General features: G+C 40.3%; 1 protein-coding gene across 3 annotated transcripts in view; it reads left to right on the top strand.

Moving 5' to 3' along the window:
* Positions 1–24,319, top strand: part of tiam1a (TIAM Rac1 associated GEF 1a) — an 80,945-nt gene extending 56,626 nt beyond the window's left edge. For 2 of the 3 annotated variants that reach the window (XM_036143058.1, XM_036143059.1), the window contains 12 exons: positions 12,315–12,539; positions 12,786–12,854; positions 14,227–14,352; positions 15,220–15,328; positions 15,485–15,664; positions 15,798–15,916; positions 16,024–16,132; positions 16,548–16,606; positions 18,803–18,899; positions 20,656–20,743; positions 20,857–21,029; positions 21,117–24,319. In XM_036143058.1, the coding sequence (XP_035998951.1) occupies positions 12,315–12,539; positions 12,786–12,854; positions 14,227–14,352; positions 15,220–15,328; positions 15,485–15,664; positions 15,798–15,916; positions 16,024–16,132; positions 16,548–16,606; positions 18,803–18,899; positions 20,656–20,743; positions 20,857–21,029; positions 21,117–21,754 (1,992 nt within the window). In that variant the 3' untranslated portion in view covers positions 21,755–24,319. Of the gene's footprint in view, positions 1–8,445; positions 8,659–12,314; positions 12,540–12,785; positions 12,855–14,226; positions 14,353–15,219; positions 15,329–15,484; positions 15,665–15,797; positions 15,917–16,023; positions 16,133–16,547; positions 16,607–18,802; positions 18,900–20,655; positions 20,744–20,856; positions 21,030–21,116 lie in introns of those variants that run through there. The other variant, XM_036143060.1, reaches the window with a different exon arrangement.
* Positions 24,320–24,331: the final 12 nt, after the last annotated feature.

Consider the following 24,331-nt stretch of genomic DNA (forward strand, 5'->3'; position numbering starts at 1 on the left):
TCTGGAAGAGGCCGCGTGCCAGCCAGTCTCCCATGGATACGGTTGTCACTTCCTTTACCGCGGCCAAGCCTGATATCCTAAAACCATCTGAAACATTTTTTTTTCTTTTTGTATCTGCGTTTGATTGAATATTGATAGACGGTTGTGTGTCAGTGAGCTTTGGTCGGGCGAGGTCAGCGCCGGCCTCGTTCCACTTTTGGTCCTGTTGGACAGAAGTGGCTCTGTGGCTCCGATGCGCCATTTTAGATTGAAAGCAAATTAGAGACGAAATGCTGACATTTGGGACAGCAGACTGGGTTATGTTTCATTTAGGGCACTTGATGTGAGGAAAAGTTGTTAAACTTGAAACGCGGTCTGCAGTAGAGTACATTTTCGTATAAAAAATGTACACCTTCGCACCTTTATAGTTTTCACACTTGCCATTTATGATGCAGCGTTGGCTTTTGCCAAGTTTCTTGATATTAAATGACTTAATCCACATAAAGTAATTTTGTTTTTTTAAATTGCACATTAGTCATATACTTTTTCCTTTTTTCATTTACGGATCCAAGCAGTTTCTGAGAGTCGAAGATGTTTTCTTCAGCTTTTAGGGTTTGACAGATTACATGATGACTCGTTTAAGAACTAGTTTCTGAGACTTGAAATTCCCGTTACAGTTTCCATCCGATCTGACCGAGCATTCGCTGTTGTGCAAACACGAATCATAAGAAGTCAGTTTCTAGGTGTGTAACAGCTGGGAAAGACATGCCCCCGATAGACTTGCAGCTTTGTTTGCAGAGACAGGTGGGTCTACGAAACCCTGACTCAACAGGGCTGAAAACCAAAGCTCGGCTCACATTTCAGGCTTTCGCTGGCCAAGAAAATAATCCCCAAATCATGATGCTGCCAGCTGATTACCGCCACATAAGACATTATGCATAAAGGGCAAACAAGTCCATTTTGGTTTTTATTTGACCAAAAACCTCATTTATTTTCATATGCTTGGTGTATCCCCCTAAAATTATAAAACAATTTACAAACCACATAACCCTTTTTCTGTTTAGCTTTATGCTTTGATTTACTGTCTGTCTATCCGGAACAAAATCTCAATAAGATCCGCTAAATGTTACGGATATAATGGGACAAAATGTGAGAGGTCTTGCCAGGCATTGTGCTCTTCATGGAGCTGGAGATCAGAAGGAGGAGATCAAGGTAGCTGCAGTAAAAGCCTGTTGCACTGTCGGTAACGGCAAATGATTTTTTTTTTTTTTTAAATATTAGGTTCTTCTAAGACCTTTGCAGGGTTTTTTTTGTCTGAAATAGCACATCCCACAAAGAGAAAAAAAAAAAAGACTTTGATGTTTAGAGAAGAAAAACAGTTCCTGTCCAATCAGTGTGCCAGAAGACGTATTACGGTCCTATTACAAAGCCCTGGCAGTCTGTGATCTCCATCTCACCTTCCCGTCTCTCACCTCCTGCCTCAGTCTCACATATGCCGTCTGATTCGCGTCCTCGTTTCCATCTGTTGCCTTTTTTTAACCCCTCGTCTTTGTCTTTCATTTCCTCTGCACGTAGCTATTTGATTTACTGTCATATTTCGTTGCCTTCGTTTAAAAAACAATGTGACCGTGTCCCGTCTCAGACGTGACGGCACCGTGTTTTTCTCCTCCTCCCTCCAAACAGCCTGTCCCCCGTATTTGTTGTCCTTTGTTTTCAATTCCCTTTCTTTACTCTGTGTCCTTCCAGTTTTCTCCTCGGATCTCCGACGGATCTCCGTCGGATCTCCCCCCCCCCCACTAACCCCCTGCTGTTCGTTATCACAGACAACGCGAGGCAGCTCCTGGCGTTCAGACAGAACTTGGTCACTTTAAGCCGTCCAGCCGGCTGTGAGCCTTGACCTCACCCTCAGCACCTGGGTGCTTTTGTTAGCAAGGATGAGCCGAATTTGCAGCACAAATATCCCGCAGATAACCAGACCTAAAGGCTTTCATCAATTTATTTGTATTGTCCTTTCCTCTCCCCTCATGGTGATTACGCTTTTGTTTCGTTGTCTCTTTGGAAGAGCGGGGAAGTGCTGAGGATGCCGTCTTACCTCATCTCACCCAGTGCCTGCGGTCACATAATGGCAGACGACTGAAGGAAAGAAAAAAAAAAAAAAAAAAAGGAAAAGTGGGACAATTTTAATTATCCCCACACTCTAATTACTTCACTCTCCGGTGTTTCACATCATTTAGTGGAGATAAATGAGTGTCTGCTTAGCCGGAGGAGATGGAAATTTTCATTATTTTAGACAAAGCACACAACCACCTCCCCTGTACGAGAAACCGACTACAGGAAAAAAAAAGAGTAGATTTCTCGAGTATTGCCACGATAATAAAGATGCCTGTGATTGTTTGGGTTTCCCTGTGCAGTAGTTAGCCTCACTACTCCGTGTCGGTTATACTTACAATTGTACAATTGTAAAAAGATGCCCATGAAATGGAACATGTGATATTCAGTGTTCAGGGGCCAGTTTTCGTCAAACTTAGTTCTGTTTTCTGTCAACATTTGACTTTCTGGGTAAAAATTCAGTGCAGTTCGCTGCTTTTAAGTAACCTGACTCTAGCCAGATGTATTTCGCTCCGCCTAGCTCCACTGACATCCATCTGGGACCGATCCATAGGAATTGCCTTTTTTGAGGGCTGGGCCTTATCAAAAATCCTTGCATATGATTGGATAAGCCACTTGTCTGTCATCTTTATCGACGTGCTATTTCAACCACTCACACCGAAGCTAACCCGTGACGCTGTGAGAGCGACGCAGGAAAAAACAAAACTTTTTTTTTATGTGTTTGCGGCTCTAGTGGCACGCGTTTTATTGACAGTGAGCTGACAGGAAGAGGGGGGAAGACAGGCGGCAAAGCGCCGCGGGTCGGAGTCGATCCTGGGCCGACCGCGTCGAGGACTAAAATCCTCCTAATATGGTTCGCGCTAACCGCTGCGGGGCGCGCCCCGGAAAACAAAACTTGTCAAATCCGGTCGGGAGAAGGGAGAAAACATGGTTTCCACCAACAAAAGCCTTCAGAGCCGATCTCTGATGTTCTTTTAATGAAACAATATTAGGTAGATTGGACAACACGGAAGAAATGGCAGCATCAATGTTAACGCTTGCTTCCTCGATGAGAGCCGCCGTTGTTGTCTGTCTCACATCACGTCGCTTCTCCACTACGTCACATCTATGAAACTCCAGCCCTGCGTCCTGATTGGCTAGACAATAAAATTGGTTGGAGAAATCACTCTCTATGGGAGATGTCCCAGATGGATGTGAGTGAAGCTAGGCGGAGCGACATCAATCTGGCTAGAGTCAGGTTAGCTTTTAAGTGCATAGCGCACAAATAAATCTGAATAAGGTTAAATTTCATTTAAAAAACATAGTTCAGTAACTTTGTTTTAAAAAAAAAAAGCTTAAGCTCTAATATAGATTCCTTGCATCTTTCAACCTTTTCCATCGTCCTAATTTTGATGATCGTGGCTTGCAGTTTATGAAAATCCAAATATCTGAGTTTTAGAGATTTGGATTTGTTATAGATACAAACACCTTATGCCACATTGGGAGAGAAGCAATGAAATGGGCTCATTTTTGCAGCCCCGGGAGTGGGACACCTGGCAGTCAATAAGTCAACCATGAACTCATCTGTACCCTGCGGTAAAAAGTCAGACCGTCTTTCTTGACAGCTGAAACTTGGGTCTGTTTTTTTTCCTTCCCCGTGACTGTTAAACCTTTCTGTATCAGTGTTATGCAATTGTTTGATTTGCGAAACAAAGGCTCCAAGCCATGATTGTCAATTATTAGGAATAAATGCTTGAAATAAATATATCACGATGGGTCTGATGAGTCTTTGAGTTCAAGCGGGTATAGGCATGTATGGAGTGATGAATATCATCATTGCATCAAGCTGAAACGTTGCTGTACTTCCATTTTTTGCCCAGCGGATGGTGCAGTGAGATCATTTATCAAGCCAGCAAGAGAACGTTTACAGTATAAACAAACAGCAAGCATGCACGGTTTTCCCATCAACTTCTAACAATTTACGAATTTGAACTTTGCATGCTACCAAAGATAAATTACATAAAATTAGGATAAAATCTATAAATAATTTCTGCACATTTCCTACGTTTATGTGAGATTGAGAATAGCTTGGTTTCACTTCTCCCGCATGACTTGGGTTGCAGGAGGAAGTGTGGACGCTGCAAAAAAAAAAAAAAAAAAAACCAGCCTTGAAACCCACATGTTTATACATCTGTGAGGACTTGTGTTATGGCACTCCTGTCCTTCAAGATTAAATGATTAAATTCTCCCTCTGCTTCCTCTCCTTGAATGGATTTATGGATTTGCATGTTTTTTTTCTGATTGCACACGAAGTGTAATTTAAGACTCATCCCGCTTTGCTTTCTCCCTCCCATCGTGTGTTTTCCCTGACAATGACAAGTACATGCTTGTTCGCTCGGTGGCATGAAAAGACAAATAGTGAAAACAAAATCTGCTCTCGGACGTACATTGAGTTCTTCATGTCAAAAGGTGATAAACAGGTGTGTGTGTGTAACTGAGAGTGAGACCTCTAAGCAGCTCACGGAAAGCGGACGTGTGAGTGTGATGACAGTCAGAATGTATATCCAGCTGATCCTTCTGGTGAAGATTTACAGTTTCAGCTGATGGGTGTGGGAACAGGTTTCTGTTTACTTGCTCCACCCGTTGTGCTGCACATCTCTTCCTCTCTGGTCTGAGTGTGGCGAGAGTCAGGGATGCAGTAACGGTGTCTCTTGGATTGGCCTCTGCTCGTGTTGGATTCGCCGTATAAAAAGGTATTTTTGTTACCCTTTAACTTTCTGCTCGGCTTTCGTGTTCAGAGATTTGTTTCTGTCTGAGGCGTGACTCTTAAAATGATCTTCTTTGGGGAAAAGGAAGATAATTTAAGTGCATTACGTTTTGATGCTCTTGAGTAACCCTTGCAGCTGACAAACCACAACGGCATTCTTTAGACTTCAAAAGGACATTTTGATTTAGACACACTAAATATGTAAAAACATTGTTTAACGCCAGGCTACAATCTCTCCATTTTACTCGCATTTTATTAATTTTGTTCAAATCTCCTTTGCCTGTTCTGCTAAACAATTGGATTTAAGTCAGGGTCTTTTTTGTTGGAAGTTATGTGTATGGAAAAGCAAGTTGTATCTGAAAGCGTTCAGGATTTTTAAAGTGAGATCGTGTGAAGTTGGTATCATTAATAGCTGCCTCACCTGTAGGGAAGGGCAAGGTTACGTCACAGTGAGTTTACAGAAAAGTGAAGAAATCCTCAGAGGGGTGGAATGCTAACAGCTAGTCAGACGGACCCACATGTTAGTCTTTATCAAAACCCAACTCAAACTAAAAATGTTTTTTAGCAGTGGTACATAAAGCCACTTGAGCAAAAGACCATTAAGCGTTCAGCAAGAAAATCTTCCCTATTACTATGCCAGAGGTATTGCAATTACATTAATCAACTGCAATAATGGTCCCTTGTCTTTGTTGTGGAATCCCCATTTTCTGAGCTGCCTGTCAGAACTGCAACAAGAGCGCCCCCTGAAGGGGTAAATCCTCTGGGAAGAGATGCAGGTCACAGTGCAGCCCCGAGTTCAGTATCCAGCGTAGCTGCTGCGCATAAAAGATGAACAAATAAACTGTTAGTAATTTGAGGGCTGGTATCTCATTAAACTGGTGACACACACGGTGCTGTAAATGTACATTTATACATTCCTTTACCATTGAACTGCAGGTAATGCATGGGCACAATGGTTATTGGCTTGCATCGACGATAGCTAGCATCCAAAATATTTGCCAATTCCACTCGTTTACATAACCTGACCCTAGCCAGATGAATTTCGCTCCGCCTAGCTTCACTCACATCCATCTGGGACATCGCCCATAGAGAGTGATTTCTTCAACCAATTTTATTGTCCAGCCAATCAGGACGCAGGGCTGGAGTTTCATAGATGTGACTTAGTGGAGAAGCGATCGTGAGACTGTTTTGATAGCAATGGCGGCTCGCATTGAGGAAGCAAGCGTTAACATTGATGCTGCTATTTCTTCCATGTTGTCCAATCTACCTAATATTGTTTCATTAAAAGAACATCAGAGAACGGCTCTGAAGGCTTTAGTTGGTGGAAACAATGTTTTCGCCCTTCTCCCGACCGCATTTGGCAAGTTTTGTATTCCGGGGCGCACCCGCGGCGGAGCGGTTAGTGCGAACCATGTTAGGAGGCCTTTAGTCCTCGACGCCGTCGGCCCGGGATCGACTCCGACCCGCGGCGCTTTGCCGCCTGTCTTCCCCCCTCTTCCTGTCAGCTCACTGTCAATAAAACGCGTGCCACTAGAGCCGCAACCACATAAAAAAAAAAAAAAGTTTTTTTTTTTTCCTGCGTCGCTCTCACAGCGTCACGGGTTTGTTTCAGTGTGAGTGGTTGAAATAGCACGTCGATAAAGATGACAGACAAGTGGCTTATCCAATCATATGCAAGGATTTTTGATAAGGCCCAGCCTTCTGAAACGCCATTCCTATGGATCTGTTCCAGATGAATGAATGGAGCTAGGCGGAGCGAAATTCATCTGGCTAGGGTCAGGTTACGTTTACAGGCGTGAAAGAAGAAACAGCTTCAAGTTGGAAGACATTTCCAGATCCCAGCTCTGACTGCCACGTTGAATCAAATGCACCATAAGTCCATCAAGAGTCGAGCAAACCTTTTTCATAAAGTCTCGTAGAAGTTTAGGAAATTACCGAGGTTGGTTCATTATTTGCTGGGGCAGATTGAGAGAGTGGGGATTTGGACAGTTTAGTATACTTTGTCCGAACAGCATAGCAGTGGTGCAACCTCATAGCTTTATCCAACAATAATGGCTGCTTTATGGGTAAAGCAAACCTTTTTTAACTCCAAAGGGAAGTGAAATCTTTTTGTATCTCCCACTAAACAAGTTTCTTTGAAGTGTTACCATAGATGGTGATGGTTGTGGGAGGAAGGATCTCCTGTAGCGGTCAGCATTACAGCGGAACATTAAGTTATCCGTAATATGTAAAGACAGTGTGGTGGACCTGTAATTTACCCTACATTGTTCCACAATCTTAAGCAACTGGCAATCTGGATATGGCTTCATGTTAGGTTTGTTTTTTAACAGAAACAAAGACAGAAAAATCATGCCATTGCTAGCTCAAAACCCTGCAGGGGTTAGTGATAAAGCTAATAAATCATGTTACAAATTTTCCAAAATGTGCATGGCTGATTTCTAACGATACAAAACATCAGAAGCACAAGAAAATGGCTCTTTTCTACACATTTGTTTACGTGTTATACCTGTGTTCCAGGTATCTCGGACAGCCCATTAGTTGCAAGTCAGAAGTCCAAATTTCAGGATTTTTTGCAACTTGGGATTCTAAAAACCCGACTTTCTAGTAAAAATAGAAAATAATTCTGACTTTTCAGTCCAAGGAAAATGCACCAATATCCCAGATACACTGCAACAAAAACATTGAAAACAACAAAAAAAAAATTACTGTCTGCCAATATAGAGTTGTATCCCATGTTTTTGAACACAGTCAATTTAAATGGTTTTAAAGAGGCAAAGTAAACTCAACCGTGAGCTGAACGGGAGTGTCTATCTGACTAGCTGAGGATTTCACAATGACAGTACATCAGTCTCACACAAGTGAAGGAACTACTAAAAATACCTCCAAAGAACCTCCCTTTAAAAAAAATCGAAAATATCCCTTGAAAGCTCCTTTATAGCCCAAAATGTCCATTGTTGGCACAAGGCATATTGTTCCTGAACTGGTTTGGTCTTCTTTAGCTTACAGTATGTGATCGTTCTTACTGTGGCAGACTTTACCACCAAGACTTTGAGTTTGACAGCAAATTCCCCAACATTTGACAAATCTATCACCGCTTTGCAGTTCCCTGACATTTCTCTCTCCGAGCTGTGATGCAAAAGGCTGTTGTCTGTCTTTTCCTGTTGGCATGTTTGACTCTAAGTCACTTCTCACCTCCTGAGCTCTCCTCCCACTACCCTCCTCCCAGCTACTCTTCAAGAGGATGTGATGCCTGCCCTTTGTTTCTTTTTAACATTGCAATCAGCACCGCTGCTTCTACTGTTCTGAGTCACCTGGACAGACGGGGAAGGGGAAGCGGCGTGGACAGATGGGACTGGAGAGGAAGCGCGGAAACAGAGAGATGACAGTTGAGCCTGCGGAGTCGGTCGGGATTTAGACAGTGATTGGATGGACGCTGTAGGATAAGATGACATGAGAGCTCTGTTGTTCATCGCAGTCTGTGTAATGACCTATTTGTCCAGCTGCACTGGCAATTCCTCATCGGATTGTTGAAAACCAGGCCTTTTTTTAAATGAATGCCATCAGCTGGTTTTTGTATTTATTAGTTTTGTAAGAAAGAAATACATCCGCTGTAGTGGAACGTTTTTATTTTGGTTTGTTTACTTATTTTGATGAGCTTTCTGGGACTAATCAGCGCAGGGGATTGAATTTTACGCGGGCTCGAAATTACGACGCAGGGATGAAGGGAACACCTGAAATCTTTCTGACCTGACAGGATGTCGGCTTTTAGGAGGAGCAGGAAACCTAAACCCCCGACGGAAACCATCTATGACATGTTGCAGCTGGTGAGCTTCGCAGTGCATCAAAGTTTGTGCGTGTTTGGTGGCTTGTGACGAGTCGTCGAGACCTCATAGGTCAGCGATTATGTAAGTGTGCTGTACTTATGCTGGTAAGCCTGCGCTCAGGGGTCTGTTCCCTTTGGAACCTGCCCAGGTCCATCTGACACAAATCTTTTCTGGCTGAAAGCGATGGCACCTTGTTTATGAGTGACACGGCTGTCGTGTTTGTCAGTAGAAGAGAAAATGACATAATCGCAGCATAGTTGAGTGTTTTTCTCTTTGAATACATAATATCATCAAATCCAAATTAAAAATCTAAAACCTAAATACACTAAAATAATCTGTTTTATAATACATTAAAACATTGATTACCTCACCATTTGTTATCCTCTCTATAGTTACGAGTCTTAATGTTTGTTCATTTAAATATTACTAGTTATGAGAATTTCAGTTTAAATGAACCTCAATAAGGGAACGTATATCTTTATATCAACATAAATGTTAAAGTGGTGCTTAAAAGGAAGTAGGAATGACTTGGTTACTACAAAACGTTACTTTGAACGTGACTGTATTCGTTATTTTTTTTGTGGTAGTTATTTTGCAGGTGTTTACTTCATGCTAACTGCATTAGCTCGCTTTAGTGGACTAAAAAGCTTCATCTACGCTCCGTGTGGGGATTCACGGCATCATGTGTGAAAAGCACCGTGTGGCAGAACTGCTTTGAATAACACAATGAAAAATCGAGTTGTCACTGTTGGAGGCTTACAGGAGACAAGCCGCGTAATTGGCAAAGACGGAACCTGTCTAAGCTGTCTGCAGATCCATCAGCCTGTCAGAAAACAAACAAGCAGGGTGCACAAGTTACATAAATATATATAAAAAAACATAAAAGTGCGTAATGTAACATAGATGAGGGAATTTTTTTATGTATTCATCTGCAGATATATTTCTACAAACAATACTAATGGCTGAATTTAGAGGCGTTAATCGTATTAATCTAAGTAGGGTCGTCAATTGTATTAACTCTGTTTATAAGCCTTTTGCAAATCCAGTTTTTGACATTTTCTAGCAACACTTTGGTTTTGCTAGTAAAACTTTTGTTTTAACTCTTCTAGGTCTGTGTGTTTTTTTTTATTTATTTAAGCTTTGCATGATTTTGCTTCTTGTCTTTTCAGATTTGCATCAGCTGCATGGGTTACAATTAAATAATTATACATTTTTTCGTTTTCTTCAAGTTTTTCATATAAACTAAACCCTTTTTAACTAGAGTAATTTTATAGTAGTAGGAATAAAGCTGTCAGATTGCTGATGTTATTTATTTTGCACATTCTTTTGATGAAATCCATAGTTTATTTTATGTTGGTTTCCACTAGGTGAAGATATTTTTAATATGCTGTAAATCTAATAATTTGCATATACTGGATTAAAACAACAGCAACAACAAAATCTATCTTTTAATTACTTTTTTAATGACTTTGCCTCCCAAAAAAATCAAATCCATCTGAATCAAGTTTAAATGCTCGCAGGCTTTGTGATGGAACATAGTTTTTGTTTTAGTGCAACAATATATAGCACTTAGAATATATAATTTAAGGGGTTCTAAATTAAAAAAACTACTATTGTAAAGTTTTTGTTATATATATATATATATATATATATATATATATATATATATATATATATATATATATATATATATATATATATATATATATATATATATATATACATACAATAGTGTAACTATTGTATAAAATAACTATTGTATATATTGAGAGCACTGATATAAATAATGGCATTCATAAGAATATTTGGGGGAAGGGGGGGTGTCAATACATAATATTTTTAAGGCAACCTTTAAAAGAACATGTCTAAAGTCTAAGGAACACTAATGACGCACATAATGAAGAGAGCCCTGCAGGTTAAACTGTTAAACCTGAATGAGTTGTATTGTGCACTGAAATTGTTTTTGTGAACTACTTACAGTGAATCCATCCGGTGACATGTAAATAAAAGTTAGTGTGAGTTTATTCGCAGAACTTTATTGTTCTTGTCTGGGTTTAGAGGTTGTTTCAAAAGATGCAAATTACTATCTTTGTTTCTGCAAAAAGCGCCTTTAACCAATACAGTCAGATAAACAAATGCTCATGTTAATCAAAAAAATGGCGTGGCCCTTTCAGTCGCTGGAAGCGGTTCTTATGCGGTTAGAGTTGGGAGACGCATTGTTCTACGCCTTCATGTTTACTTGAACAGCCTCAAGCAAACATCTGTGGGCAGAACATTTTTCTGAAGCATCTGACTTTCCAGTTTATTATGTTGCAAAACAGCACCTTTACTGAATAAAGGAATGCCTGGTTTTGTGCATTAATTACTAATGTAGTTAACTAGTATTTGCCATAAATTCAGAGCAAAGTTTTTATTTTTTTATTTTAATAGTGCGGATAAAGTGACTAAAATCTGGCAAGTCTGCTCATGTATGGAATTTTCCTAGGCCTGTAAGTGTATGTCTCTTGGCAGGTTTTCCCTTCTGTATTGTGTGTTTCACTGCAGTTTCTTGCTAAAGTGTTCATATCCCTTGATTTTTGCAAATTCTTTCATGATACAACCAGAAACGTCAATGTAGTTTAGTGGGGTTTTATGTGATGGACCAACACAAAGTAGTACATAGTTCAGATATGGATTGACAAGGATACAAGGTTTTCTAACCTTTTCTGTATAAATAAAAATTTAAAGTGTGGTGTGCATTTGTCTTCAGTCCCCTTTACCTTGATGCCCCTAACCAAGTGTCCTTAATTTTGTTATTCTGTAATATAAACTAACTATAAAACTGGATGTTCTGTGAAGGCCTCAGAGATTATTTAGAGAACACAAGTGAACAATCAGCATCATGAAGACCATAAACATAGCAAACAGGTCAGGGATGAGGTAAGAAGAAGTCTAAAGAAGGGTTAGGTTATAAAATCCCATCTCAAATTTGAACATGCAGGGAACAGCTTGAAACCTACCTGAGACATGGGGGTGCATAAACACTGACAGTTGGGAGGGGGAGAGAAACATTCAAAGAAAGAACAAAACAATCTAGTGCAAACTCTGGAGGAGCCACGGAGATCAGCAGCTCACTTTGGAGCGTCTTGCCCTCCACAAATCTGTCTTATTTTTTGTTTTGTCTTTTCATCATATATTTTTTTGGGTGCTGTTGGTGGAAGCTATTTTTAAAAGAAACTCACGAAAGGTTCGTTTGCTGTCTGGTTCAAGCCATGTTGGAGTAAACGTGGTTGAAAACAGTCACTGAACATCATTCTGAACCCACCATCCTGTTGTTGAAGTAATAGTGGTGGTACAAGCATGATGGTTAGACTATTCCTTAGCATGATCAAGGAAGCTGGTTGGAGTCAAATGGCAGATAAGGGGCATTCAACATGGCTACAGTATAAAGGTTTAGATTTAAGCATAATTGGGTTAGAAAGGCCCAGTCTTCCTGGAAAAGACTTGAAACATATAAATTAAGGTGGCTTTAGTGGACAGCCACGAAATTGTTAAATATATAATTTCCATGTGCAAGGACACTACATTTGTACTGTACTGTAGGACATGTACAGTAACCACTGACCCTTTTGTCGAAGGCATGTCAATTTGTTTCGTTTCCTCATTTCTCTCTGCAGAGCACGGAGCAGGTCACTGCTTTCTGCCGCGGTCCTCATGACATGAATCCCCCGGAGTGCCCAATGTCATCCTCCTCTTCCTCGTCTTCGTCGTCCCTGTCACCAAGCCCAGTGTCGGCTTTGGCGCCGGCTGCGGGCAACGCCGCCCAGAGACATCTTTCACACGCAGACAAACTGCGCAAGGTCATCAGTGAATTAGTGGAGACGGAGCAGACGTACGTCAAGGTGAGTCCCGTTTTTGTTTTTTTGTTTTTTTTCCTTGTTCGGTTGAGACATCTTCAGTTATTTGTCAAGAGTACCGACACACTGTGTGTTAACGTTAACTGTCGGCTGACTCACTCCTGATGTCCACATACTTGGCAATAACTCAACAAAAACTGCTTTCCATCGTACACCTACATATTGAATTCCTTTTCCTCTTTGAACATCTGTTTACAGACCAATCCTGTTTTTGTTTCTCATCTTTTTCAGGACCTGCGCTATCTCATCGAGTGTTACTTGAAACCTTTACAAAAGGAGCGTTTACTAACTCAGGATGAGGTACTTTCAAGCTGCTTAACATGTATCACGAATAATAAAATGAGAAATCATTTATTGTCCCGCAATGGGGAAATTTCAGCCTGACAGTGGCAAAGACACAGAGTTACACACACTTTAAGGTAGTGAAAAAAAAGGACAAGCTAATCTAATCTAAAGTTAGTTCTAAAGCAACAGAGCATGAGCTTCATCAGAAAAGCAATAAATAAAGGTAAAAAAATAAATGGCACAGTAAATATTCCACAAGTATTGATAATGGGGCATACTCGGGTAAAAACGATGAAATATTCAAGTCAACAGTGGGAAAAAAAATAAAGAAAACCAGCCTATTTGCAGAACAATTTGAAATGCATGATAGTATTGCAGCATTTTGAATTAGCTAAGGAGTGCGCAAGTGTACCTTAGCATCTGAGAGATTGCAAACGATTCATGATCAGATCAGAACCTGTGTAGCCATTAGCAGGTTGTAAACAGTTATTGAGTCTGTTATGAACAGCTGAGATTATAAAGCCTAACAGCAACTGGGATGAAGCACCTGTGGAAGCGCTCCTCAGAGCTTCAGGGATACAACAGTCTGTCACTGAAAGAGCTCTAATAATAGTCAGAACATATGTTCCAAAATCCCATAGATATGAACTCTCAGATCCTTTTTTGTAAACAAATGGGGAAAGGGTATAATGCTTTGTTTTCTATACCTAAATAGTTAATGTTTTTGTGTAGCAGAAGCAAGTACGCCTATAGACTTAGTAAATCATGTAAAACGACAAGTCGAGCCTGGTATTCACACATTAGAACTAGTAGTGTGTTGGAAGTGAGGAAATAGACGCTTTAGTGTTGTACGTTGGTGAAAAGGTTTTCATATAAAGATTACATGGGTACACTGCAAAAAGGGAACTAAAATTAAATAATTTTTTCTTGATTTGAGCAGGTAAATTAGATTATTTGCCAATGGAATAAGATTTTTGCACTTAAAGTAGGAACAATTCATCTCCATCATTTTTCAAGTGCAGAATATCTAATTCTTATTTTAGGGGTAGAACAACTAATCCCACTGGCAAATAGTCTTATTTACCTGCTCAAATCAATGAAAAATAGACTAATTTCTAGAAAATTTTACTTACTTTTAGTTCCCTTTTTGCAGTGTAAACTATTAAAGGTTTTGACAGGTCTATGTGAGAGTATTGAACTTAATTTCTTTTAAATCGTGTGAAAGGATCTGATAAGGGTCATGTGACAGATTTGTTGTTCTTTTCATGCCATGTTTTCTGGCATGGAGAGAGCTACGAACCTGAGCTGACACCGTTTAAGCTTCACTGTGTAAAGACGATTTGATACTATAACGGTAGGACTGAATGTTCTCATTCTTCGTCCGTAGCTGGACATTTTATTCGGTAATCTGGAAGAGATGGTGGAGTTCCAGCTGGAGTTCCTGCGAACGCTTGAAGATGGAATCAGACTGGTGCCAGATCTGGACAGACTGGAGAGGGTGGACCAGTTTAAGGTGAAAGTTTCTAAACCCCAACAATAGCATTTGGGCATTTCTTTCCCCCCACTGGAATATCATCTTTTTGTTGCTGGTTTTTTTATTGTGTTATGCTTGAATATTTTAAAATGAAAGATGATATTGCCTTATTGAAATTATTCCATCTGAAGCACAAATTCTTAATTCTTTGAACTGAAGAAAATTCACTTAGGGAAAAAATTACCAAGGGCTTAAACACACATCCAAGGCATGCCAAAAAAACAACACAAAAACTAACTTTTGCAGAGCTTCACATAAATTAGATCGTTTAGCAATGCAAACAAACATTTAGACAACCACAATCGTGCATGTTTATCAGGCCTCATGACCTGGCGAAGTTCGTCTTGTTTGTGCAGAAGATTGCCTGAAATTTGGTCTTGGAACAGCTATTCCGATGGAAAATGTACATTTTCTCTTTTCAACCAATTAGAAGCTGACTTTTGATGTAACTAAATTTATGAGCTGATTACGTTGGGAATATATATGACCATAATTAAGTACAGCATCTTTGAGAGGGAGTTTTTGCAGATTCAGAGAATGAACAATGACTTTGGGTACAACAGTGGTTGTTTTTTATTATAAAGGAAATGGTAGAACTGCTGTTGGGAATTTTAGAAAAAAAAAATCCACTTTAATTTCTTAGTTAAGGGTTTATTCAGGCTACATCATAGACTCCAGTTGTCAAGCAAAAGTAAGCAGGGGAACAAAGGGTCCCTTGAAATTAAAGGTCAAATTAGAAGGTCTTGGTGGATACTGGGACAGCCGATATCTGTTTTATAACTACCTAAGTTAAAACAAATATGAATCGTATTTAGTAATGTTTTATGTGTCGTCTTTTCTCTCCAGAAGGTGCTGTTCTCTCTGGGTGGTTCATTCCTGTATTATGCTGATCGCTTCAAGATCTACAGCGCTTTTTGTGCCAGCCACACAAAGGTCCCAAAGGTCCTGGCTAAAGGTGAAAATGCAGACATTCTTGCGTTGTGACGAGTGCATAATTAACCCAAAGGCTGCAGTTGTGAATCCTGTTTGCAGTCACCGATGTATTACTATAGTTGCACCTCTTTTTTTTGCAACACAATGTATTTACAGCATCTTGTTCCACATTTTTCAGCCAAAACCGATCCAGAGTTCAAAGCGTTCCTGGCGGAGAGGAACCCCAGACAGCAACATTCATCCACTCTGGAGTCTTACCTAATCAAACCCATCCAGAGAGTGGTGAAATACCCGCTCCTGCTCAGGGAGCTCTACTCTCTCACCGACCCGGACAGTGAAGAACACTACCACCTGGATGGTAAAACATTGCTTCCCCTTCCCCCCTCCAAACATCTATTAACACTGTGAAATGGTTTAACATCATCTATGCCGCTCACTGTTTGGAACACTAATTGATTAAGACACATCCAATGAACTGTTGTCTCATCCAGTTGCAATGAAGGCCATGAACAAAGTGGCGAGCCACATCAATGACATGCAGAAGCTTCACGAGGAGTACGGAGCTGTTTTTGATCAGCTCATCAATGAGCAAACGGCGGATAACAAAGAGGTAACTCTCATTCTCTTCTAGGTACCGAACTGAAATTTTAGGAAGTTAACTATGAAAATTGAAACAGTAATTGAATCATTCTTTATTTCATTTTATTTTTAATAAAGGTACTTGATCTCTCAATGGGCGACCTTCTGCTGCATTCACCAGTGATGTGGATGAATCCTTCGTCCTCTTTTGGCAAGAGCAAAAAGGACCCAGAATTAGCGGCTTTTGGTAATACTGTTATTCTAAGTACATATTATGTACCATTCATTCCATGCCACAGAGTAAAAGAAACAACCTAACCTACTTGTTGCATAGGACAGAGTAAGGAATATACTCACAAAGTCTCTGCTTTATTTATCTCACCCTTTTTCATGCCCCAAATCACTGACATGCAATTCTCACCAAGTCCTAAAGAGCCCAGATGCAATAACAATATGAAAAGTTCACTCATTCTCACATGTTTTTCTTGTAATAAATGTTCAATATATAAAGTTGTTGAAGTGTTTTTTAATCTGAAGTTTTTTTTTGTTGCTGATACGGCTATAGGACTTGGTAGTTTTTTATCCTAAAACTATCATTTAGCATCCTATATCAGGCTCTCGCTCTCTTGCGTAATAAAATGTGCTTCATTCCTGTTTTACAGTGTTCAAAACGGCAGTGGTGTTTGTCTACAAAAACTGCTCCAAGCACAGGAAAAAAATTGTAAGTGCTCTCAAGTTTTCTGTTTATTGCTTTTTTTTATATATGTAAAAAATTAAGACATGGGTTTAAAAGATGCAGACATTAGATTTAGATTGGTCCCATTTTTACAATCAGTTCCTTGGCATTGTTTTTAAAGGTAGAGTCTGCGATTCTTCTGGAAGTTTCCTTAAGTCCCTTTTTGAATAATGCATCCTCAGGGGGAATGCGTGAGAAAAATCTACCTAAATCCACTTAGTTCTTCTTTCTTTCTATTGAGGCCTTCCTCTTCTACTCATAAACTTGTATGCGGTTTGCTTCTTGCGACTGTCACCCATGTTCAAAGTATACGGTGCGAGCAGTAGAGGTACAATGAACGGCTACAACATTGAAGCTAACCGCTGCGCTAACTGGATACATAAACAAATGCCCAGCCGGCAAGCAAAACTAACAAGGAACAAGCACAGACACTGATGTTACATGAGCACGTCAAAATAATTGGCATGTGGGACAACCAATAGATAACTTGAAGAACAGAAGTGGGTTGAGAGCAGGACCAAAACTCTGACCAATCCCTGCCATTCAGACCGTACGGCAGAGATTGGTCAGAGTTTTTACAGGCCTGCAGCTTTCAAAGAGATCCAATTTTAAACCCCCTTTTTCTAAATACATAATGTATTGACTACTCTCAGGATGGAAGGATCATTTCACCCAGTTTTTCAAAAAGTGTTTCTGAACAGGATTAGCAACTAGCAACTTTTTAGCAATTAGCTTAACTTATAAGTAACTTATTCCATTTCTCATCAGATAGCATTAGAGGGCTGCAAGGCGGTGCGGGGATAAGAGGTTAAATAAATCAGTTTTTAAACAAAGAGACAGCTCAAGCACTGATGTATTAAAAAAAAACGTATACTATTTTTAATTAGAAGATGGAAAACTTTGTTAATGTGTCTGCAAATATACTGTAAATGTGCAGAAATGCCTCTAGTTTACATATGATCAACCAACGAATTTTGAATGGAAAGATTCCTAAAAAAAAATTCTGTGAGTTGTTGTAAGTTACAAGGTAAAGATAACCGTAAATAGGGAAACTAGATTTGCTTGACTCTTATAAAGCATTCACTCTATAGTGAAAGGTTCACCCTTTCAACTTCTTTCATTATTTCATTTCATTTATTTATTTTTTTCAAGATGGCGCTGCGCAGACAGCTGCCTGTGAAGTCGGCTGCATCAATAAAGCCTATCTTATTTTTTGCATCCAACCAATACAGCAGTTTTATGTGCTTATTTAACCGCCTGATAATCAAAACGTTCAGTACTTCCAAGACATGCTGGTTAAAACTTCTGCTATTTAAACCTTTTATACTTGTTAAAATATTTAACTCAAATCCCACAGAAATTAATAAGGCATCCTTCTAAACCATAGAAATACCTAGTCTAATTACTCTCAGCTAGAAATGCCATCCAAACTTCAAATGGGCCAGGGGTGTTGGGTTATTATCAGGTGTGTCCACTGGTATATAGTTAAAAATATAATTCAAGGTACCCATCTCCACAGGGATGTTTTAGTATAAACATCAGATGTTATGACATTTTAGCTTTTATGCATTTTTCTCTTCAAGTTCCCTTTAGCAGGTCTGGAAAACTACTCGGAACTCAAAACTGTGTGGGCAGCAGACAAAAACAAACACATTACCAGCTCAAATACTGCTTGAATTTGCATTTCCCTAAAGAACAGAGAGTAATGAATATCTTGTCTAGTCAGTTTTAGACTCCACCCTTTTTTTATAGGAACTCTTTCAAAGTTACTGTGAAAATCCAAAACAGAAAAAAAAAGGAAATACGTTTGTTTAGGAGATCCATGTTACTGCAATCTTTATCCACATCAATCCAAGTGCTGTTTATTTATTAAAAATGCAATGTGACAAACGTGGTTGTCAAGCAAAACCTGTTTTGTCATATAGCTGTTTGAATGTATTGTTGGTTAACTTCAAAACAATCTGTGCTAAGGCAGAATGCGAAAATAATGAAAACTGGAGACTATAAAAGCCAGATCTGTGGTGCTTAGGATGGCTGGTCAGGCTTACTGTAGGTGCTCTGTGCATACAGCCTTATGGGTGGTTGCTAAATGTCATGCAGAATTGTGCTCTTATGCTCTCTGCTGTTGTGTTGATGTACTGCAACCATGTTTCATGTATCTAATTGTTTTGTTTCTTCCAGGGAGGATCTCATCGGATGTCTGTCAGTGAGGACAGGGATAATTGTCGCTTCCGCTACATGATTGCAACCGACTCCCTGCAAGTCCGGCCTACTGCAAGTAGGTCGACAACTGATTGTCAGTGAAAGCATAATTATTATTATTTTTTTAAAAGATGATCTTAAAGTTTCTCCTTGAGTACTAATAACTGACTATTAACAATAAATGGTTTTCCTTAAAAAGGGCAGCCGGCAAGCTTGACAGACTTGAATAAACCAATGTAAAAAATAGGTTTCTTTAATGTTCCAAAAAAAAAAAAAAAATATAAGGAAATAATTTTTTTGTTAGTTGAATACTTCTCAAACCCCCAGTCTGTCTTTGCAGGAGGCTGTTCACACTGAGCCTGGTTCTGCTGAAGGTTTCTTCCTGTTAAAAGGGAGTTTTCCTCCCCACTGTCACTACATGCATGCGCTGAATGAAGGATTGCTGCAAGGTCAATGACATGCAAGCGGTTGCAGTCCGCTGTTGCCACGTGCTCATCCAAAAGGAGAACATTTGCGAGGAAAATGCCTTTTCGGGTTGAGCAGCAGAGTTGAGTATGTGTGCGGGGCCCATGAAAAAACCTTTCCAATGTTTGTTGGTTATCCAACAATTAAACAGGGCCTCGGTAGTGTGTGAAAGAACCGTACGCAGCCACAAAAGCCTGTCACTTCCTGCTGATGCTGGTCACGAGGCAGCACATTCCTCAACCAGCATTTGACGAGTCAGGTGATGGTTAAGTTTCTGTCTGGCATGAACAGAATGCCTAAGCATATCCAACACATATTCAGTGGGGTTGGGGTCAGAACTGCCGACAGGCCATGTTATGCTCTGCGCTCCCAACTGCAGAGGTAGTCCCTGATCTACCGTGCTCTGTTACGAACAGCGTTATCGTCTTAGGAAAGAGTTCAGCTCTAGACTGGAAATTTCAGATCACCACCAGCTACAGAATCAGCTCTTGATAGAGAATTCCTCAAATGTAGGAATATTCTTGTTTTTTGATGGAGATGTTGCCACACACCATCACCCTACATCAACCAAAAGCTGATGGGCATCATTACAGAACATTTCTGATGGGTGAAACCCACGTACTCAACTCTGCTGATCAAACCAAAAATTTATTTTCCTTACAAATGTAGAAACATTTAAGGGGAAAATAAATAGGTTTTCCACTTTTTATTTATTTTTTTTGCCACGTAGCATTGCTACAACAAATAAATCATTGACTAAATGCTAATTCCCTTACATTTGTGACAACTTGGGGTTGGAAAAGTACTGAATTTTCTTTTTTCTTATTTAGAAATTACTAAAGAAAAGTCCAGTTATTTTGCGGTCCATTTTGGTGTGTTTGTAATGAAACTGCACAGTGGGGAAGGTTTTGCTGATGTTTGGGTTTCTGAATGTACAACAAGTTGCATTTTCAGCTGAACTTCAACACTTCTGCTTTTTGACTGAAACCATCTTTTAACACATTTACCCCAGAACAAAGTCAGGTCCGTTCCGTCCAAATGTCTCGTCTTTTTTAAAAGCATTTGATTTGCTGGAGCTTAGGTGTACAACTGTACCAACTATGAAAACATTCAAAGCTTCTAAGATCATTGTTGTGATGTTATGGTGATGATATGTATATATTTTTTTACATGGCATAGTCTTTCCATACTTTAAAGCACTGGAACAAGTTATATGATCACATTTTGTCAGTAGGGGGAGTGACTAATACATACAGGTCCACTCTGCATTTAACTGCATCTGAAGTAAAGTCATTTTTCCCCGTTTCTTTTCCTTGCAATCAAATGAGTAATACTTAATCTGTAAACCTGTATATCGTCTCTTTCAGGCTCTGAACCCACAGAAGTGTGTGAATTAGTCCACACGAGGTCTGAATCTGAAGGAAGACCACAAACGACCTTTCAACTGCGTTTCAGGTATTTGCAAAAATAAAATAAAAAAATTTAAACTTGGAAAAATGCATTTAATCATCCAGGAGGTGAGTAAAAATAATTTCACGTTTTGTGTATTTTTTTTGTATGATTTCCAGTTCTCCGGATAATAAAAAGGACTTCTTAAAGGCAGTCCAGTCAATTCTTAGGGAGAAGCAACGGCGGCAGCTTCTGAAGACAAAGTCTCTGCCGCTCAACCAAAAGTACGTCCCATTCGGTGGCAAACGGCTCAGTGCCCTCAAAGGTGCACGGCCCGGCATGAACAGAGCAGGTAAGTTTACGGAGCGCTCTTATTACATCAAACGATGCTTTGCAGGCTTCATCGTGCATTTTATTTTCTCGTTGTATCCGCATGCAGCATCCGCTCCATCGCGAACACTGTCTCGCAGAGGCCTGATGAAGAACCGCATCACCATCGACGCCGACCTGGTTTTCAATGGCAACAACAACAGCGGCGACGACGACGCCAACTTCTCTCACCGCTCGTCTTATTCGTCCTCAAACTCACCGCCCTCTCAGCACGAACCTCCTCCCTCTCACAAACCTCAGGCAGAGGACACGGACCGTTGGGTGGAAGAGCAGTTCAACTTGGGGCGCTACGAAGACCAATGCGAAGGCATCGACGACAGACCGGTGAAGGAGACCGACATCCTGAGCGATGACGACGAGTACTGCGAGTCTGTCCGATCTCCGTCCGCTGAGCCGGACTCCCTGGAGGCAGGGGTGGAAGGACTGACCTTGCACAGCGAAGAGGTCGACTTGAATAGAAAGGCGGAGTCTAAAACGGAGATCGTACAGAGTGCGAAAGTGGAGCGAACGAAGCAGAGGGAGGATTCATACTCCTTCGCATCCTGCAGCCTCTCCGTCTCCCCTTGTTCAAAGCTCGCTCCTTTGAAGCAGCAGTGTGCTGTCGAGGGGGCCACAGGCAAGGACCGCGACACGATCTGGGTGCGGCGGGACAACTTTAACAAAGGGTGCAACAGTGATGTCTTTTGATGGGGAAACTGCAGGAGACTGAATGAAGAAATGAGAAAAACTGAGGAGTCTTCCACTTAATACGGTATCGTGCGAAGGTGTTTGTGTCCCTCGAAGTTTTTCACGTTTGCGCCATTCAACCTACTTCATGGTATTTTATTGGGATTTCATGTGATGGATGAAAACAAAATGGGATATGATATTATTCATTGTCTTCATGATTTTACCAATTGAAATTCAATTGAAATTCTGAAAAGTGCAGAGGGAATTTCTGTTCTTCTTTGTGGACTTAATTGAAGCTGGCTGTATGAGTAGGATCACTGTCCCTGCTGGATGCCGCGGGTCTTTTGCAGCCTCAGGTTGTTTTCTTCCAGTATTACCTTGAGTTTACGTCCATCCATCTTCTTATCAACTCTGACCAGCTTCCCCGTCCCTGCTAAAGAAGAAACATTCCCACAGCATGATCCTGCCACCACCATGTTTTACTGTGGAGATTGGTATTCTGGGAGTTTAGTGTTTAGTTTTTTACAACGCATGATTTTTTTGTTGCATGTGGGCAGAAAAGGTAATCTTTTGGTCTCACCGGACCAGAGAACCTTCTTCAACATGTTTTTTTTTTTTTTTTTTCCTACATGGCATGTGGCAAACCTTAAAAGGGACCTCATGGCATCCCGATTTCTACTGAAAATAACAGTGCACCGTGATTTGTAGGGTGCACTGTTGACAGACACTCCTACCTGAGCTATGGATCTCTGGCAAGGAGAAGCAACCACGAGGTCCATGGAAACTTTGGAAGAGCTGCAGTCTGTCAGGTTAAGATGACAGCCTTCTCTTTGCAGGGGTTGCTGGTTCATACTTTTTATTTTTTTTGATTATGAATGAATTTTTCCTTCCACTTCATAATCAAACTCTACTTCATGTCGTTCCTATCACAGGGAATCCCAATCAAATGCATTGGAGTGTGTGGTTGTAGTATGAGGCTGTAAAACGGTGAAAATGCTTGAGAGGTATGAAAACCTTTGCAAGGTGTTGTAAATCAGATTTGCTTGAAAAATGTGAGGGGAATATCAGGTACAGGCGTTAAGAGAGAGTGTATAATCCTCTTTGATACGAAACCAGTGTATTGAACCCCACCCATTTTGACAATCCTAATGTCCTTAAACATGCGCCGCTTCATCTTACACCCCTCAGATCCTCATTCAGAAGTGCTTTCTGTAAAAGTGCGACAGAGAGCACCTCACCGTACCTAGGCATTTCACAAACAAGTGGCATTTATCTGAAGATGAAAGCTTTGTATATGCATGCATGCAAAACAAGACGGTGTATGTGTCTTCATACACTGCAAGAGCACATCGTACGTTGACACAGGCAGCTACTGTCTCATTATACACACACACAGACACACACACACACATATGCTGCATGGAAGAGACATCCTCACAAACCTATGACTTTCGGACCAAAAAATGTCTATTTTTCACAGGAATGTGGGTGTTTATATATTTTTCTGACTCAAAAAGCTGCAATTGTATTTGACCACCTAAGGGCTGTGTGTTACTGAGCTTCTCTTCAGGGGATTTTGGCTAAATGGCTGCTGTATAAAAGATCGTGAGGTCCGACTAGCTTTATTGTGCTTTTTAAAATGGTGTTAACTTAATATCAGATGCACATCGATGTATAGTTGGAAGTAATAATAGTGCTGTTCGCCCGTTGTACAAAAAAACAAACAAAGAAAAAAACAAAGATGTTTTGGAGCTCACCTTGTCTTCAAACATATCCTTTTTAATAGCAATGAACAGCAGATTTTTCATATTTATTTAATATTGCCTATTTGAGAAAAAAATACTGTACCTTTTTAATGTTTACAACACATTTATCTGCCCAGTGTTACAAGCTACTTTGTATTTGGTGGCAGGAACGGACTTGATAGAGCCATCATCTATGCCCTTCACACCTTTTGTTTTATTGATGAAATTAAATATCCCTCTATTTTGGTAGTTCATGTATTTTTAGCTCATTAGCAGGCCTTACACTGGATTCTAGAATCCCTTTAAGCTTGATGTCCCTACAATACAGCCTAAGCCCTCCAGTCCTGTTTAACTGAATATTATTAGTCCTGGGCTGCAACCAAGTTCTCCTATATCAGAGGCAGACAACATCTTACCACTAACTTATGAACGTCCTTTCACTGCCTGCGTCCACTTCACAATGCTGTGATGCTGCTCCAATCCACCAGGCGGCGCCGTTTCACTGTCATCACAGCAATACGCTTCTTGTGAATCTTATGTACAGTACACAGAACTGTGAAGGCGGAGGCGTAGCTACTCGAGGTCATAGGAATAGGGACGTGGATGTGGATTTAAGTATTTATGTTCTTAATCTCCCTCCGGAGCTGACGTGTCGGATAACAGCTCACTGGTTCATGACATTCAGGAAGAACTTCTGACTGTGAGGTACAATCACCAGGCCTTGGAGGCAAACCGTGTGAAAAGCCCTTTGACTCCCACCTTTGTACTTTTGAAACTGTTTGTACTTAAAACTGTGGAGCATTATCATTTTTATGTGAAAATAAATTTTCTCAGTATTCTTGTGTTTTTT

The sequence above is a fragment of the Fundulus heteroclitus genome, chromosome 11 (assembly GCF_011125445.2).
Source record: "Fundulus heteroclitus isolate FHET01 chromosome 11, MU-UCD_Fhet_4.1, whole genome shotgun sequence".
NCBI classification, from domain to species: domain Eukaryota; kingdom Metazoa; phylum Chordata; class Actinopteri; order Cyprinodontiformes; family Fundulidae; genus Fundulus; species Fundulus heteroclitus.